Source organism: Salminus brasiliensis, chromosome 2 (assembly GCF_030463535.1).
Source record: "Salminus brasiliensis chromosome 2, fSalBra1.hap2, whole genome shotgun sequence".
NCBI classification, from domain to species: Eukaryota; Metazoa; Chordata; class Actinopteri; order Characiformes; family Bryconidae; genus Salminus; species Salminus brasiliensis.
The window spans coordinates 5562734-5578426 of NC_132879.1; the positions used below are offsets into that span (position 1 = coordinate 5562734).

General features: G+C 43.6%; 1 protein-coding gene across 1 annotated transcript in view; it reads right to left on the reverse strand.

Moving 5' to 3' along the window:
- Positions 1-1220: 1220 nt before the first annotated feature.
- Positions 1221-15693, reverse strand: part of LOC140550330 (mucin-6-like) — a 36643-nt gene continuing 22170 nt past the window's right edge. Inside the window, exons 28-41 of the mRNA XM_072674265.1 lie at positions 14164-14399; positions 13868-14071; positions 12952-13193; positions 10556-10742; positions 9925-10129; positions 8690-8868; positions 8471-8540; positions 7704-7816; positions 7356-7387; positions 7038-7188; positions 6593-6630; positions 5205-5312; positions 2886-3016; positions 1221-1374 (exon numbers count right to left, since the gene is read on the reverse strand). Coding sequence (XP_072530366.1) covers positions 1221-1374; positions 2886-3016; positions 5205-5312; positions 6593-6630; positions 7038-7188; positions 7356-7387; positions 7704-7816; positions 8471-8540; positions 8690-8868; positions 9925-10129; positions 10556-10742; positions 12952-13193; positions 13868-14071; positions 14164-14399 — 2050 coding nt within the window. The remainder of the gene's footprint in view (positions 1375-2885; positions 3017-5204; positions 5313-6592; positions 6631-7037; positions 7189-7355; positions 7388-7703; positions 7817-8470; positions 8541-8689; positions 8869-9924; positions 10130-10555; positions 10743-12951; positions 13194-13867; positions 14072-14163; positions 14400-15693) is intronic.

The window sequence follows — 15693 nt, forward strand, 5'->3', positions numbered from 1 at the left end:
TGAATTATAATAGGAACTATGTTAAGATTGAGAGAAGTATCAGGAGCCGGATTCACAAAAGTGTCTTGAGAAGATCCTAAATTCTTAGATTCTTTTCTTATCTTTATGCTTTTAAGAAAAAAGGTCAGATACATTGATATTCTTCAAAAATATTTTTCTAAATCTTCCGATTTTTCTTCTTTTCTAACTTTTTACTTAAGAAATATTTAAGAACAGTTGATATTCCCCCCAAAAAATATGTTTCTTAACCTTATAACATCCTCACACTTCTCTCAGGGTGTAGGAGTTCAATAGGTCAATAGGTCAGCCTCAAAAAGGCCTAAATTAGATGGATCTTAATGCTCTGTTAGTCTCTATATGAGGAGAATTCATGTCTATCTCTTGTTTTTCTAGAAATGCCTGAATGATTAGTCTGATTCTGGTTTTACTCAATTTTCTCTCCACTGCACTGGTTTAACTGAATATTGAAAAATTAAAAATGTCATTTTGCATTGTTCATGCTAAGCTGTGAGCTGTACAGCTAAATGGTCTACATAAGAAAACAACAATGAGTGTCTTATGGAGATCTTAATATGATATAAGATCTTAAAAGAATTATTAAAATATTATTATGAATAATAATTTAGTATTGATAATAATTTTGTACTTTCTTAAGATTTGCATTTAAGAATTTCTTAGTGTTCCTCTTAAGATCCTTCATAAGTTTTTTCTTAGGAAAGCTTTTGTGAATCCGGCCCCAGATGTCTTGCCCAGAGAAACTGATTGGTATATTGTGCCACCTGGTGGGCAGCAGTGATAACCATTCCCCTGTATTAACCTGAGTGAAACAACAAGGCCAATATTCTTACATTTAGCGGATAACTGAACTGCAGATATTAATGTAACACAGACCTGAAGGTGACATTATGCACATTATGGAGTTCAGAACTTTGCAGGGTGAAACCATAGCCTAGAATTGTTCAGCTGACTTGATTAAAACAGCCATTCAGTGTTTTTCTATTTCCCTATTTCACTATGATTTTAAATATATGGATCTAAACACATAATTAAAACACCACATATCATATAAAAGGCAGAAAGGTGATCAGCTCACACACCTCTTCAATGGCAATTACAGCTAAACCCTTCATCACATAATCAAAATCACACACCCTCGATACGCATAAAACCCCCAGACCCTGTTTTCCTTCACTGTAGTGTAATCAAAAGCTGACGGGATTTCAGATGTCAGACTGGCACTCGCAGCTGAGGATGTGGTTGTAGGTGTATTGGGTGGGGGCGGCTCCGTTGCAGCTCAGAGAAAGCATTCTGGTCTCAGACCTTTTCTTCCGACAGCAACGCCGGTCAGGCTCCAGCTCTCCAGATCTCACCCACCTAACCACCAAAACACCACAAGCACCAGTCAAACCACAACCACCACTGATTCTGTGGCTCAGTTCATGTAGAAAAGGCTGATATGTACGTTACGTCCTTGGAAGTGTGAAGTGGATTTCCATGCCCTGTTTTTAGGATTCGGGAACTGTATAAAGCTATACTATGTGACAAATGTATTGGGACACCTTTATGTTACACCTACAGGAGCTTTCATGACATCCTATTCGAAACCTATGGGCATTAATATGGAGTTGGTCCCCCTTTGCTCTAAGCTCTAACAGCAGCAGGTCTGGAGCTCTGCAGTTACTGAGACTTCTCTGCACTCTGCTCTGAGCTCAGCACTCGGCCCTGACCCCGCTCTGAAACTTTACGTGGTCTGACAGACACTCGCTGGCTGAGCTGCTCTCTGTGAGCTGTTCCTCCTAAACAGCTTCCACTGTTCAATAATAATACCTCTCACAGCTGATGGTGGAAGATCTAGGAGGGAGGAAATTTCACCAGCTGACTTGTTGTTGTTGTTGCAGCGGTGTCTCCTATTACATACAGAACCACGCTGGAGTTCAGTAAGCTCTTCAGAACCTCACACTCTTTCACTAATGTGTGGACAAAAGGCAGACTGCATGACTAGGGGCTGGATTTTACATCTGTGGCTTAAATTAAAGGGGGAAACATCCAAGGTGGGGGTGTTAGCATGATAGCCTACGGATGCTTGTCCTAAGAGAAACATACTGGCTGATATGCATTACTTCTACATAGGAATGTGAACTCATACTGTGAAGTTAAATGAAGGTTCAGAGCCGTGCTGGTGGCAGAACTGCACATTTCCATGCAATGGCTGCAGTGAAGAAAACTAAAGCAGACCTAGAACTAATGTTCTTTTAAACAACATCTCTCAAGGTGACTTCTTTGAAAACTGAAGGGCTTTTAATTACAGGTGTCAATCTATAAATCAGCTGTCCTATAATTTAATTAATCACAACAATACTCTGTGATTAATCCCAAGTTAAAATGCTAGCTAGCGCCTCCTTTAGAACAAAACATGTAATGAACTGTCTATGTTTCTTTTTCTTATAATAGCTCGAAATATCTCAGTGTAGTTCAGAAAACTTTAGCCTCAAACCCGATGAAGCTCGAACACAGAAGCTTTGTGTGTGTGTGTGTAAGAGAATGGGAGTTAGTTATGAGATTTAATCCATATTTCAGCATAAATAAAGTGTAATCTATCCTCTGAGCTCAACAGTAGCACCGCTGTGTTTACATTGCTATATATGAATGCTAATACGTCACTAGGCTCCGTAAAGAGAGAGAGAGACCTACGGGAGAAAGTTAAGGGACCCTAAGGGGCCAAACTAGGTAAGATGATTAATTTGCGTAAAAAAAAAGGTTAATATGTTAAAATAAGTAGATTAATCGTGTTAATAGTGTATATTATAACTCATTATTGTTGATAAAGCACAGCATTTACTTGCACTATTAAACACTGTCTGCTGTAGATAGTGAGTGAATCTTACATGGAGTTTGATGGGCAGTGACCTTCACAGCTGGGTATCTTCACCTCCTGGGTGCAGCCTTCGACGGTGACGGTCATATTGGACACTCTGACTGCACAGGTTACATTGCCTGGGGTTGAAGTGAGGACAAGCTATGGTGAGGAATGAGCACCACAGAGAAAAGCCACCAAAGCAACTGATACGATCCAGGTAACAGTATTAATCAATGCAGTATGGCTGGGTGGTCTATTCCTACACTCTTTACAAAGCCTTAATAGTAGAGGCAGCGGTTCTATACAGAGCCATGACAACTCAAAGAACTATTGGAAGCTTTAATGGTTATATGCTTGGTTAAAGGCTGGAAAACCTTTTCTAGATGTTTCTATAAAGGGGTCAACCCTTGGTCAGTAGCACATGCATCCCATTCACATTGTTAAAGTTGTCCTATTGGTCCAGCCTGGGGCTGGATCAACTGCTAGGCCAACTTTGACCATCAGTGGGAGGGTCAGAGCGCCTCCTTTTGCAACCAGTGGCCTGGCTCTCTTGTTTCTGAGAGTACCAGTGTAAATCCAGATTTGAAAGAAATAATAAAAATAAATCAAATCAGAAAGTTTCGCTTCCTTTGTTTCCTTTCTAAAGCCTCGAGTTTGTTGTTGCAGTGCTCTTCATTGTTTCCCCTCTTTTCTTCTTGAGTCTTTGACTAGCCCTGCCACTGGCCTTCGCTGCAGGTCTGAGCGGGTGGTAGCTTAGGGGGAAGTTCTAGTTTCCCCCACTTTGAAGTTCAGAGCCCATCGCTGTCTTTTGTGTGTCTTTAGTTTGCTCTGCACCTGGGTGCACCCTCCCTTGCTCACTTGGTGGCTGACTCAGCAGAGCTCAAATCCCCTTCAGTAGGCGATTCAGCCCCATCAGACCTTGTGAAACTCATTACTAGGGCTGTGGATTGGCACAACCTGGTATCATGATCTGGGGGTTACGATTCAATATACTGCAATTTATTGAGATTCTATTTTAGGAAAACTGTCAAAGTATATAAAACACACATAAAATTATCATACACATAATCTGAGTAAGGCCCGGAGTGGTCCAGTTTAATAAGGTGCTGTCACTATGGCCAGAGGATCGTTAGTTTGAATCCTGGACATCGGCATCCGGGCCCTGAGAGAGCACAATTGGCCTTGCTCTTGGGTCAGAGTGGGTAAACATATAAAGTGACCTGATTACAGTGTTGTAAAGGAGCTGGGAGCTGATTGGTCAGGGAGGAGAGTCAGACTGGATTATAAGATATTAAACAATATAAAACTAAATCAGTCAGTCCAGAACGTCTGATTATAGAAACTGCTACTAAAAATAAATACTATTAATCAGCAGCTCATCTGATCTAAACTGTGAGGCTGGATTATTTATACAAGCACAAAGATCAGATCGGTATCAGCTCACATCTTACTCAACGTTAAGAGACTTGGATCGGATTGGGGGGCAAAATAATTTGATTGGGACATCCATTCACATTTATGGCATTTAGCTGACGCTCTTATTCAGAGCGACTTCAATGGTTACTCGTATTACAGAGGTGGGCCAATGTGGTGTTAGGAGTCTTGCCCGAACCCCAGTCTCATATATGGTGTAATAGCTCACTGGCACGTGAGTGGTGCTATCTGTTGCGCCTCACCAACCCCACCTAATTAAAATGTCCAAATCAGGAATCTGTCAATCTGTCGTAATTCAAATCACTATGGAAGGACTAATATGGGATAATCCCCGTGCATCTACACAGACCTGAACAGCATGTGAAAGAAGCACCATCATAGCAACAGCTTCCTTGTGCAAAGACTAGGTGGACCTTTGACCCCCAGATCACTCTATAAGTAGGTGAGACCAACACAGCGCTTCTGGTAGGTGGTCATATGGTGACCCGAGCTCTGGACCACTAGGTATAAGCAGGTCAGAGCAGCGCGGCTCTTCTAGTGTTAATTAAAAATCAACACTGTATTTTTGAGAATTGGAGCAGGGGGGGTTAGGCCTTGCTCAAGGGCCCAATAGGGGAATCTTAGCTGACCTGGGTATTGAACCCACAACCCTGTGACCCATAACTCAGCACTCTAGGCCACATTGAGCCACCAACTGTGAAACAGGCTCCATGTGGTTCATCAAAAATGGCACAGTAAGAAAGTGTAAACAACATACATGAGAAGCAGCAATGGTGTTCATCCCACACGCGGAGTTCCTGCATGTAAAGAAGTCAGTGGAGTTAACAGGAATTCACAGGGCTGATATCCAAAAGTGCAAATCCACCTCACTTACGTCATTACGTGCATCACTGGGACGTCTGTGAAGGCTTACCTCAGAGCAGCTCTGTTCAGGACACACACTTCTCTTTATTTCAGTGCCAGTCCTTGTGCAGCTAAACGTCACGCAGGGCTGTGAGGGGTCCCTCCATGTGTCCCCCACCTGGGCCACCAATGAAAACAAGATCAGTAAGGCCCACTCCATTGAAAACAAATATCCAATGCTATTCAGTATATAAGGTCAGACAGGTCATATTTGCAGGTGTACCCTTTTACAGTTGCACCATTTACTGACACAGATGTGCAAATGCACACACACAGCTTGTCTAGTCCCTGTAGAGAACAGTTCTACCAATAGAACAGGACTCTAGAGGGGTATAAAGCCCCCCAGCATTGAGCTGTGGAGCAGTGGACCTACTGTGTTCTCTGGTATGATGGCTAGTGCTGCATCCAATACCTCTGAGAGGAGTTGGGGATGAGGTGGGGTGGTGATCGTCCACCAACTCGTTATCCAACAACGCTCTTGTTGTTGAATGCAATCAAATCCTCACAGCAATGAGCAATTTTAAAAATTTCCCTGATTTCAGAAGAAACAATGAAAGAGCAAGGTCATTGTCCAGGGAAGGCTTCCTACTACACTTTGGAGCATTGGTGTGAGAATTTGATTGCATTCAGCACGTTAGTGAGGTATCACTCAGAGAACCATCATTCCAGACAACCATCATTCCAGAGAACACAGTAGTTCCTCTGCTCCACAGCTCAATGCTGGGGGGCTTTATACCCCCCTAGCCCAGGCCTGGCACTAGGCAGCATTTGCACATCACATGTATCAGCAATGAGTGCAACTAGCATTCATTCAGGTCAATTTCTGGGGTGCTGATGTCTTGGTAAGGGAAAACACAGGAGCTCCACTGACTGAAAACAACCTAGACAGACGTCAACAGTCAGATGCTCGTTGCTGTCTTGGCAGTGAATTGCACACATATGGACACACAGCAGTGTGCAAACCCATAGTGCGTGCCGGCTGGCAGCTATGCAAACTTTTACTGTAACAATAAACAGAATAAAATAAAATAATATTATTCTAGAGGCGAGACGCTCCACCTCTTCAGCACACTCTCCCAGACTGTTCGTGATGCGCCACTGACATAGCAATCAGCCAGTCAAGTCAGACCGCACCTGGCTCTTAAAGGGACTGGTTTATTGCACGTTACGCCCAAAAACAAAACACCCATGATTCATTAAGAGACTTAGTATATGTCTCTTGTGTGTTTTGAGCCACGCAAGGCGTTCTTATCTCGTTGTTATCATAGCAAAGACACACTGACATGCCTTCAATCAAGCTGCGAGGTTGACGGCTCGCCAAAAGTTTGCTAAAATAGGACCGATATAGTCGTATGTGTCTTATTGTTAAATAACGGTTACATGAAGCATTCCCTTTACCTTGTAGGTCTTTCCATTGTACTCACAAGTCTTCTTAACTGAAAGACAAAGAGATATACAGCCTCATGGGTACTTTAGTTAACACAACGTGATTAATATTCTTACTAAATGTGAAATTTATGTATAAAATCCTCATTGTTTAACATTTATTACATTTTTCCATCTTTTTTTATACATATTAATTTCCACCCTATTTCTGTGTGTTTCTATCAGCAGGGCCAAGAACTGACTAAGCAAACTCTTAAAAAGTGATGATAAATACATTCCCATCTAAGAAACATCATTATTGGCAGTGCTGAAGCCTGTGGTGAAATTTACCACATATTTAATCAGTGTAAGTGCAGACTGCTATACAGCTCGGCCCACTGTTGAACTCAGGTAGAGGTATCCAGACACAGCTTTAGAGACAGAAACAGACTGAAAATCTGTTGATGAGACTCATTACCACATATCTGGTTGTTGCAGCAGCCTGAGACAGGCGTGGAGTCCTCACTGCATATGGGAGTTGGAGAAGGACGCATGGGCGAGCACTCTTCAGTCAGGGTCTGGTTATTACATCTGCATATGTGGCAGTTTGACTCCCATATTGCTCCAACCTTACAAAGAGATAACAGTGAATGAGGAGCATTCACAGATTTGCCGTGGTAAGAAATAAACATCTATTAATACTGAGAGAAGATTACGGGCTATTCTTAGGCTCACCCACTGATTAGTGGATTTTTTAAAAGGTTAATATTGTATAAACGAGCAGGTCATTTCTCACCGGCATGGGCTCTCCCAGGGGGCCTTTGCAGTCTGCAAATCAAAACTTGTGTTTATGTGTAACATAGACATGACCAGAAACACAACAGCACTTATAACGCATTAGAAAAAAGAGATGTCAGGAATAGGGCTGCGACAAATGACTCGATCAACTCGATTATTAAAGCGAATAATTGATTATTCTGATTAATCGCTTACACACCAAGTAACTATCGGCTTATAAATTGAGTCTGAGGTGCATGACTATACATACATGTTTCAGTAGTCTGTCCAGTAATGTACAGACTGTATCGTGCACATGTCCTCTTTTTGCAATGTCTATGGCCTTTAGAAAAGGTCTACCACTCACTGGTGCACTCTGATACACATTTCGTCTTGTATTCCTCTGCAAGGGACTGGTTGTTTGGGCAGAAGCAGCCGGATCTCATGCTGTCAGTACCAAAGTTCCCTGGTACTCGTACCCTGAAAGACACAATTACACCACAGTTAGTTCTGGCCTCGCAATCCGATTGGCAGATGGGTATTTTATGAGTACCATAATCTCACAATAGCAACACTCTGGACACAACATCTCTGTATCAGTCCACCTCGCTCGCAATAGCCAGCCCCTCCCTTCTTGGTTCTCCTTATATGGAAGACCAGCTGTGGCAGTGACGTCATGACCCCCTCGCTCTCCCCCTCGCTCTGGGCTGTCCTCCATTACAGACGCAAACCTCCAGCCGAGCAGTTCAGCTCCGGCGTCTCTCTATCGCTGAAAACGGCTTTTAAAAACGATGACTGGAATTTACTCATATTTAGTGAAAAATTATGTTTTTATGTTTTTATGTATTTTGGACTCTAGGTCTCTGTCTGCCCGATCCCCGCTCGGCCCTCATCTTTGCGCTGGTCTTGAGAAAACAGAGCAGGCTGCTAAAGCAGAGGAGGGGGACCGACGGGTCAGAAAAAACGGATTCAGTGAATGGATCAGCCCCATGGATCATCCTAACTATCCGATAACCTATACCTCTAATTTTGCTAGTATCAGATATCCAATAGACAGACAGATAGATAGGTAGACATACAGGCATACAGACAAACAGACAGACAGGTAGATAGATAGAAGCAGTGATGTCTCACCCGCCTTTACAGACATCATTTGGAGTACTGCGACACTCATCAAAAACCATCCCTTCAGGACATGGGACATCTGAAACAGAATCACAGTCAACACACACTCCAGCACAGGAAGAGTTAACCGGACCAGCCAGCAGAGCAGATGGTATTGTGCTTTCGACTCATCATGTGAGACAATCTCCTGTCTGTCTGGTCTGTGTGCTTAAGAAGGTGCATACTCACCGCAGATTCCCATAGTGAGGTTTCTCCAGTGCACACAGACGCCCAGCCTCTGGCATTGCTCACTGAGGTGCCGAAGTGAGGAGCAGATGCTGCTGTTGGTCTTGACAATGCAGTAGTCCAACCTGCAGTTCCTCAGCAGAGTCTCCACATCCACACTCTGACTGCACTCACGAAACACTCTGAAAGAACAGCCGTGTTACAGAGGTGGGAATCTCTGGACACCTCATGATTCAATTCAGATTCATTGTACGTGAAATCAAAGACCACCCATCTAATCAGCCAATCGTATGGCAGCGGTGTAATGCATAAATGCATGCAGATATGGACCAGAAGAATGGGGGGGGGGGGGTGATCTGAGTAATTTGAGCATGGTGTGATTGTCAGTGTCAGAAATGGAGGTCTGAGTATAACTGCTGAGAGAGACAAGGCCTCCAGATAACATTATAATGTTAGTATTCTAACAACTGTATAGTATACACCCATCAGCCATAACATTAGTACCAACCGCCTAACAACAGATCTGACCATTTGAGGCATGGATTCAAGATGTTAGCAGGAGGTCCTTAAAGTCCAGTAGGTTGTGAGGTGGGGCCTCCACGGTTCGCACCTGTGAGCCTTTAGCAGGCCTGACCCAGTCACCAGTTCACCGGTTGTCCTTCCATGGAGCATGTTTGGTAGGTACTGACCACTGCATACCGGGAACACCCCACAAGACCTGCCTGATGTTTTGGAGATGTTCTGACCGATGTTCTGACCCAGTCGTCTAACCATCACTGTTTGATTCTTGTCAAAGTGGCTCAGATTCTTAAGCTTGCCCATATTTAGGTGGTAGCTCCCAAGCTGTTGCTAGGTGGTTGCTCAGGTGTTGCTACGGTTTAGGTGTTGGTTGCTAAGGTATAGCTGTTAGCTGCTAAGGTGTTGGTTACTAAGGTATAGCTGTAAGCTGCTAAGGTGTTGCTAGGTGGATGATAAGGTGTTACTATGGTATAGCTGTTAGTTGCTAGGTAGTTGCTAGAGCGTTGCTATGGTATACCTGTTAGTTGCTAAGGTGTTGTTAGGTAGGTACACCTTCATTACCTTCAAGAACTGTTTTTCACTTCACCGGTCAGTGGTACTAATGTTACGGCTGATCAGTGAATAAAGCACATAGTGAATTTGATGGTGTGGAATAAAACTGTCAGTGTCAGCATTCAGGAACTTCTGAAAAGCCTTCATGAGATGAAGCTGCAGCTTACTTATGTGTGAGGAGGTCACAGAGAGGAGCGTTGCATATAGGGGCAGGGGTGGAGGGGGGGGGTGTACAGGGTTTATTCTTGGGGGCATGTGAACAGTAGGGCTTTAGAGGGTCCTCCTCTATCCAGTCATAGGCAGTCCTTTCACAGCAGTTCTCCTTTTCAACCTGTCCATTCCTCCGTACACATGAGGGTCCTCCACACACACCTGCAAAGCAAACCACATTTTTGCCTTAAAACTGGAATGATTTCACACACACACACACACACACACACACACACACACACACGTTAAAAACTACTGTGTTTTACAACTGAAGGAAATTTCAAAGCTGTTAGTTGCTAAGGTGGCTAGGGTGTTGCTATATGGTTGCTAAGGTGATGATATGGTATGTGGGCATATGGGTTGGTTTTTAAGTGGATATTAACGTGTTGCTAGGCAGCAAAGGTGTTGCTTTAGCTAGGCAGCTATGGTTTAGGTGTTAGTTGCCAAGCTGTTGCTAGGTGGTTGCTAAAGTGCTGCTATACTTTAGCTGGTGTTGTAAGGCAGTTGCTATTGTAATGGGTTGGTTGCTGAGTTGTTGCTAAGCCATATTTCAAAATGGAAAAGCAGACCACACTGCCACACACTGACCACACTGTCCAACGGTGTTATTCAGGAAGTACTCCATTGCCAGAGTGATCTGCAGGGTGTTTTCCGGGTCAAGGGAGACGTGAGAGCGGATTTGGTCAAGGTAAACGAAGACCTGGTAGTTTGTGCTTTCAAACCTGATGCCATTCTGTTTATAAGGCGGCTGGACTGGAATCTGATTCAGAAAAGCCTGAAAAACATGTCAAAACAAAGTTTAGTTTGGTTGCTTAGGTGAGACAATACATGTCAGAAATGCGTCTTTACAGTTAGTCTAAACAGTCTGGCTCTGGTTATCCCTGCATTTCAAACATGCCTTCGCCAACCAGTTCCTTGGACTTTCTGAGTCTTGCCCCTGATCAACCATATAGAAGCTCCAGACTGTTGTCCAACTTTCTTAGACCCCTTTCACCCTGTTCTTCAATGCTCAGGACCCCACAGGACTGACCACCACAGAGCAGGTAGGTGTTATCTGGGTGGTGACATGGGTGCATCTACCACCCTATGCTACCCTGAAAGAAAGCCTTGCCACCCCTGCTGCCACCCCAATTGGCAGCAACGAATTAAAAGAAAAGTTCTGGCCAATTTGACATTTATGAGCGCAACTCTTCAATGTCCGCCTGCAGTGACCACAGCACAAGAAATCGTCAGAGCAGCAAAAGAGAGAAGAGAAGAATAAGTGGGAGGAGAGAGAGAGAGAGAGAGAGAGAGAGAGAGAGAAGAATAAGGTGGGAGGAGAGAGAGAGAGAAGAACAAGGTGGGAGGAGAGAGAGAGAGAGAGAGAGAGAGAGAGAAGAATAAGGTGAGAGGAGAGAGAGAGAGAGAGAGCGAGAGAGAGAAGAATAAGGTGAGAGGAGAGAGAGAGAGAGAGAGAGCGAGAGAGAGAAGAATAAGGTGAGAGGAGAGAGAGAGAGAGAGAGAGAGAAGAAGAAGGTGAGAGGAGAGAGAGAGAGAAGAATAAGGTGAGAGGAGAGAGAGAGAGAGAAGAATAAGGTGGGAGGAGAGAGAGAGAGAGAAGAAGAAGGTGGGAGGAGAGAGAGAAGAATAAGGTGGGAGGAGAGAGAGAGAAGAATAAGGTGAGAGGAGAGAGAGAGAGAGAAGAATAAGGTGGGAGGAGAGAGAGAGAGAAGAATAAGGTGAGAGGAGAGAGAGAGAGAGAAGAATAAGGTGGGAGGAGAGAGAGAGAGAGAGAGAGAGAGAGAGAGAGAGAGAGAGAAGAATAAGGTGGGAGGAGAGAGAGAGAGAGAAGAATAAGGTGGGAGGAGAGAGAGAGAAGAATAAGGTGGGAGGAGAGAGAGAGAGAGAAGAATAAGGTGGGAGGAGAGAGAGAGAGAAGAATAAGGTGAGAGGAGAGAGAGAGAGAAGAATAAGGTGGGAGGAGAGAGAGAGAGAGAGAGAGAGAGAGAGAGAGAGAGAGAGAGAGAGAGAGAAGAATAAGGTGGGAGGAGAGAGAGAGAGAGAAGAATAAGGTGGGAGGAGAGAGAGAGAGAGAGAGAGAGAGAGAGAGAGAGAGAGAGAGAGAGAGAGAGAGAGAGAGAGAGAGAAGAATAAGGTGGGAGGAGAGAGAGAAGAATAAGGTGAGAGAGAGAGACAGAAGAATAAGGTGAGAGGAGAGAGAGAGAGAGAAGAATAATGTGGGAGGAGAGAGAGAGAAGAATAAGGTGGGAGGAGAGAGAGAGAGAGAAGAATAAGGTGAGAGGAGAGAGAGAGAGAGAAGAATAATGTGGGAGGAGAGAGAGAGAAGAATAAGGTGGGAGGAGAGAGAGAGAGAGAAGAAGAAGGTGGGAGGAGAGAGAGAGAAGAATAAGGTGGGAGGAGAGAGAGAGAGAGAAGAAGAAGGTGAGAGGAGAGAGAGAGAGAGAGAAGAATAAGGTGGGAGGAGAGAGAGAGAGAGAAGAAGAAGGTGAGAGGAGAGAGAGAGAGAGAGAAGAATAAGGTGGGAGGAGAGAGAGAGAGAGAAGAATAAGGTGGGAGGAGAGAGAGAGAGAAGAATAAGGTGGGAGGAGAGAGAGAAGAATAAGGTGGGAGGAGAGAGAGAGAGAAGAATAAGGTGGGAGGAGAGAGAGAGAGAAGAATAAGGTGGGAGGAGAGAGAGAAGAATAAGGTGGGAGGAGAGAGAGAAGAATAAGGTGGGAGGAGAGAGAGAGAGAGAAGAATAAGCTTAATGCATGTTGCGCTGGTACGAATACATCAGACACAGCAGTGCTGCTACTGAAACAAATGGACTACAGTCTGGAACTACACAGTGCTACTATATGGTCAGTGGAACAAGGTGGTATTAATGTTATGGCTGATCTGTGATCTTTTTTTCTAATACTTTTGTTCATCCAGAAGTTAGAGGATCTAACCCCTTTAGGCCAAGGGCTAAACACAGGACTCAGAGAGGAATTATACGGACGTACCTCCACCCTTTTATAATCGTCGTTCACGCGCAGCGTGACGGTGTCATTATGGTACTTCAGAATGATGCCCTTGACCGATGAGCCAAACAGCCGAGGGTAGCTGAAGTAATTGTCCACTGTAATGCTGAGCTGGTGACGGGGGTTCTTCTCCTTCACCAGCGTGTACGTGCAGTTGTCCAGGAAGTTGAACCTAGTTCCCGAGAAGGAAACGTAGTGGGGGTCTCCGTAGAGATCACATTGACCTGAGGGAAACATTGGTGGGACTCTTAAGTATAGCACTGGTAGAATCTGAGGTATAGCTGGAAACTCTCCATACCTGATTTGATATCCCAACCAAATCCCACAGAAACCTCATTCATCAGACTGATAAAACTGGACATTACCAATGGACCTTTTTCACATTTCTGGGTTTCTCAGGGTTTCACATTACTGTTTGGTTTCTCTTAGCAGGTTATACCAAAACAGATGGTGCTGTCCAGCTTTAAGGTGTTTTGCTATGTTCCTCAGAACCTCTGGACTAAGATCTAAATGGATCCATGCAATCCAAGTATGGTAGAGGTGATATAGCACTGATATATGCTCCTCAGCAGCGCTGTGCACAGACATACAATTATTAATGTTTTCGTGGGTCTTTTAGTGTTTTCCATAAAAAAAACCCTGCTCTCTTCGGACGCATTATACAACCTGTGCTATCCAGATATCCTGCCTATAATTCTGCTGGGAGCATTGCTCAGAGCGAGGTCTACAAGACTCCGGGTCTTCATGATCAGAGGTGGTGATGTACCCTGACGTATCCCTTAGAATAACTTTCAAAAGCCCAAAAGTGTTTTTAATAAATCACTTTTGGCCCTACAGCAGAGTCTACAGGCTGTTTAAGGCGTTAAGTAAGGAAGAGCCTAAAAGCCACTGCACTCACAGTCACATTTCCAGGTTTTACAGCATCCCTGCTCATCTTTCACCACCCGCTTCAGATCTCTGGGGCACACAGGTGGAGCCAGAGTTGGACATATGACTGGTCTCATCTCAATGATGCTGTTTTTGCAGGTTTTATGGAAGCAGTCCTCTGTCCACACGGCACCACTGGACCAGCTCTGGTTTCTTAGGGGGTCCCTGCAAATCTCTTCACATTAGAGAGAGAAGATTATCAGACTGCATGAATACAAGCCTTCATTATTATTTACAGAAAGACTGACAGAATTATGAGTACTGTACCTGTATGTTGATGTGATGTAGACATAATTAAAGTTGGCCCAGTGATTACAGGTGGAGTTGTAGTTGTACTTGGTATTTCTGTGGTTGTTGTTATGGTCACTGTTGTCACAGGTGAAGTTGTGGTAAGTGGAGTTGTAAGTATAGTTGTACTTGGTCTCTCTGTCGTTGTTATGGTCACTGTTGTCACAGGTGAAGTTGTGGTAAGTGGAGTTGTAGTTTCTGGTTCTTCTGTTGTACTAAATCTTTCTGTAACTGTTGTCAGTGGTGGAGTTGTAGGTTTAGTTGTACTTGGTATTTCTGTGGTTGTTGTTATGGTCACTGTTGTCACAGGCAAAGTTGTGGTAAGTGGAGTTGTAGTTTCAGGTTCTTCTGTTGTACTAAATCTTTCTGTAACTGTTGTCACTGGTGGAGTTGTAGGTTTAGTTGTACTTGGTATTTCTGTGGTTGTTGTTATGTTGACTGTTGTCACAGGTGAAGTTGTGGTAAGTAGAGTTGTAGTTTCAGGTTCTTCTGTTGTACTAAATCTTTCTGTAACTGTTGTCACTGGTGAAGTTGTAGGATTAGTTGTACTTGGTATTTCTGTGGTTGTTGTTATGGTCACTGTTGTCACAGGTGAAGTTGTGGTAAGTAGAGTTGTAGTTTCTGGTTCTTCTGTTGTACTAAATCTTTCTGTAACTGTTGTCACTGGTGGAGTTGTAGGTTTAGTTGTACTTGGTATTTCTGTGGTTGTTGTTATGTTGACTGTTGTCACAGGTGAAGTTGTGGTAAGTAGAGTTGTAGTTTCAGGTTCTTCTGTTGTACTAAATCTTTCTGTAACTGTTGTCAGTGGTGAAGTTGTAGGTTTAGTTGTACTTGGTATTTCTGTGGTTGTTGTTATGGTCACTGTTGTCACAGGCAAAGTTGTGGTAAGTGGAGTTGTAGTTTCAGGTTCTTCTGTTGTACTAAATCTTTCTGTAACTGTTGTCACTGGTGGAGTTGTAGGTTTAGTTGTACTTGGTATTTCTGTGGTTGTTGTTATGTTGACTGTTGTCACAGGTGAAGTTGTGGTAAGTAGAGTTGTAGTTTCAGGTTCTTCTGTTGTACTAAATCTTTCTGTAACTGTTGTCACTGGTGGAGTTGTAGGTTTAGTTGTACTTGGTATTTCTGTGGTTGTTGTTATGGTCACTGTTGTCACAGGTGAAGTTGTGGTAAGTAGAGTTGTAGTTTCTGGTTCTTCTGTTGTACTAAATTTTTCTGTAACTGTTGTCACTGGTGGAGTTGTAGGTTTAGTTGTACTTGGTATTTCTGTGGTTGTTGTTATGTTGACTGTTGTCACAGGTGAAGTTGTGGTAAGTAGAGTTGTAGTTTCAGGTTCTTCTGTTGTACTAAATCTTTCTGTAACTGTTGTCACAGGTGGAGTTGTAGGTTTAGTTGTACTTGGTATTTCTGTGGTTGTTGTTATGGTCACTTTTGTCACAGGTGAAGTTGTGGTAAGTAGAGTTGTAGTTTCTGGTTCTTCTGTTGTACTAAATTTTTCTGTAACTGTTGTCA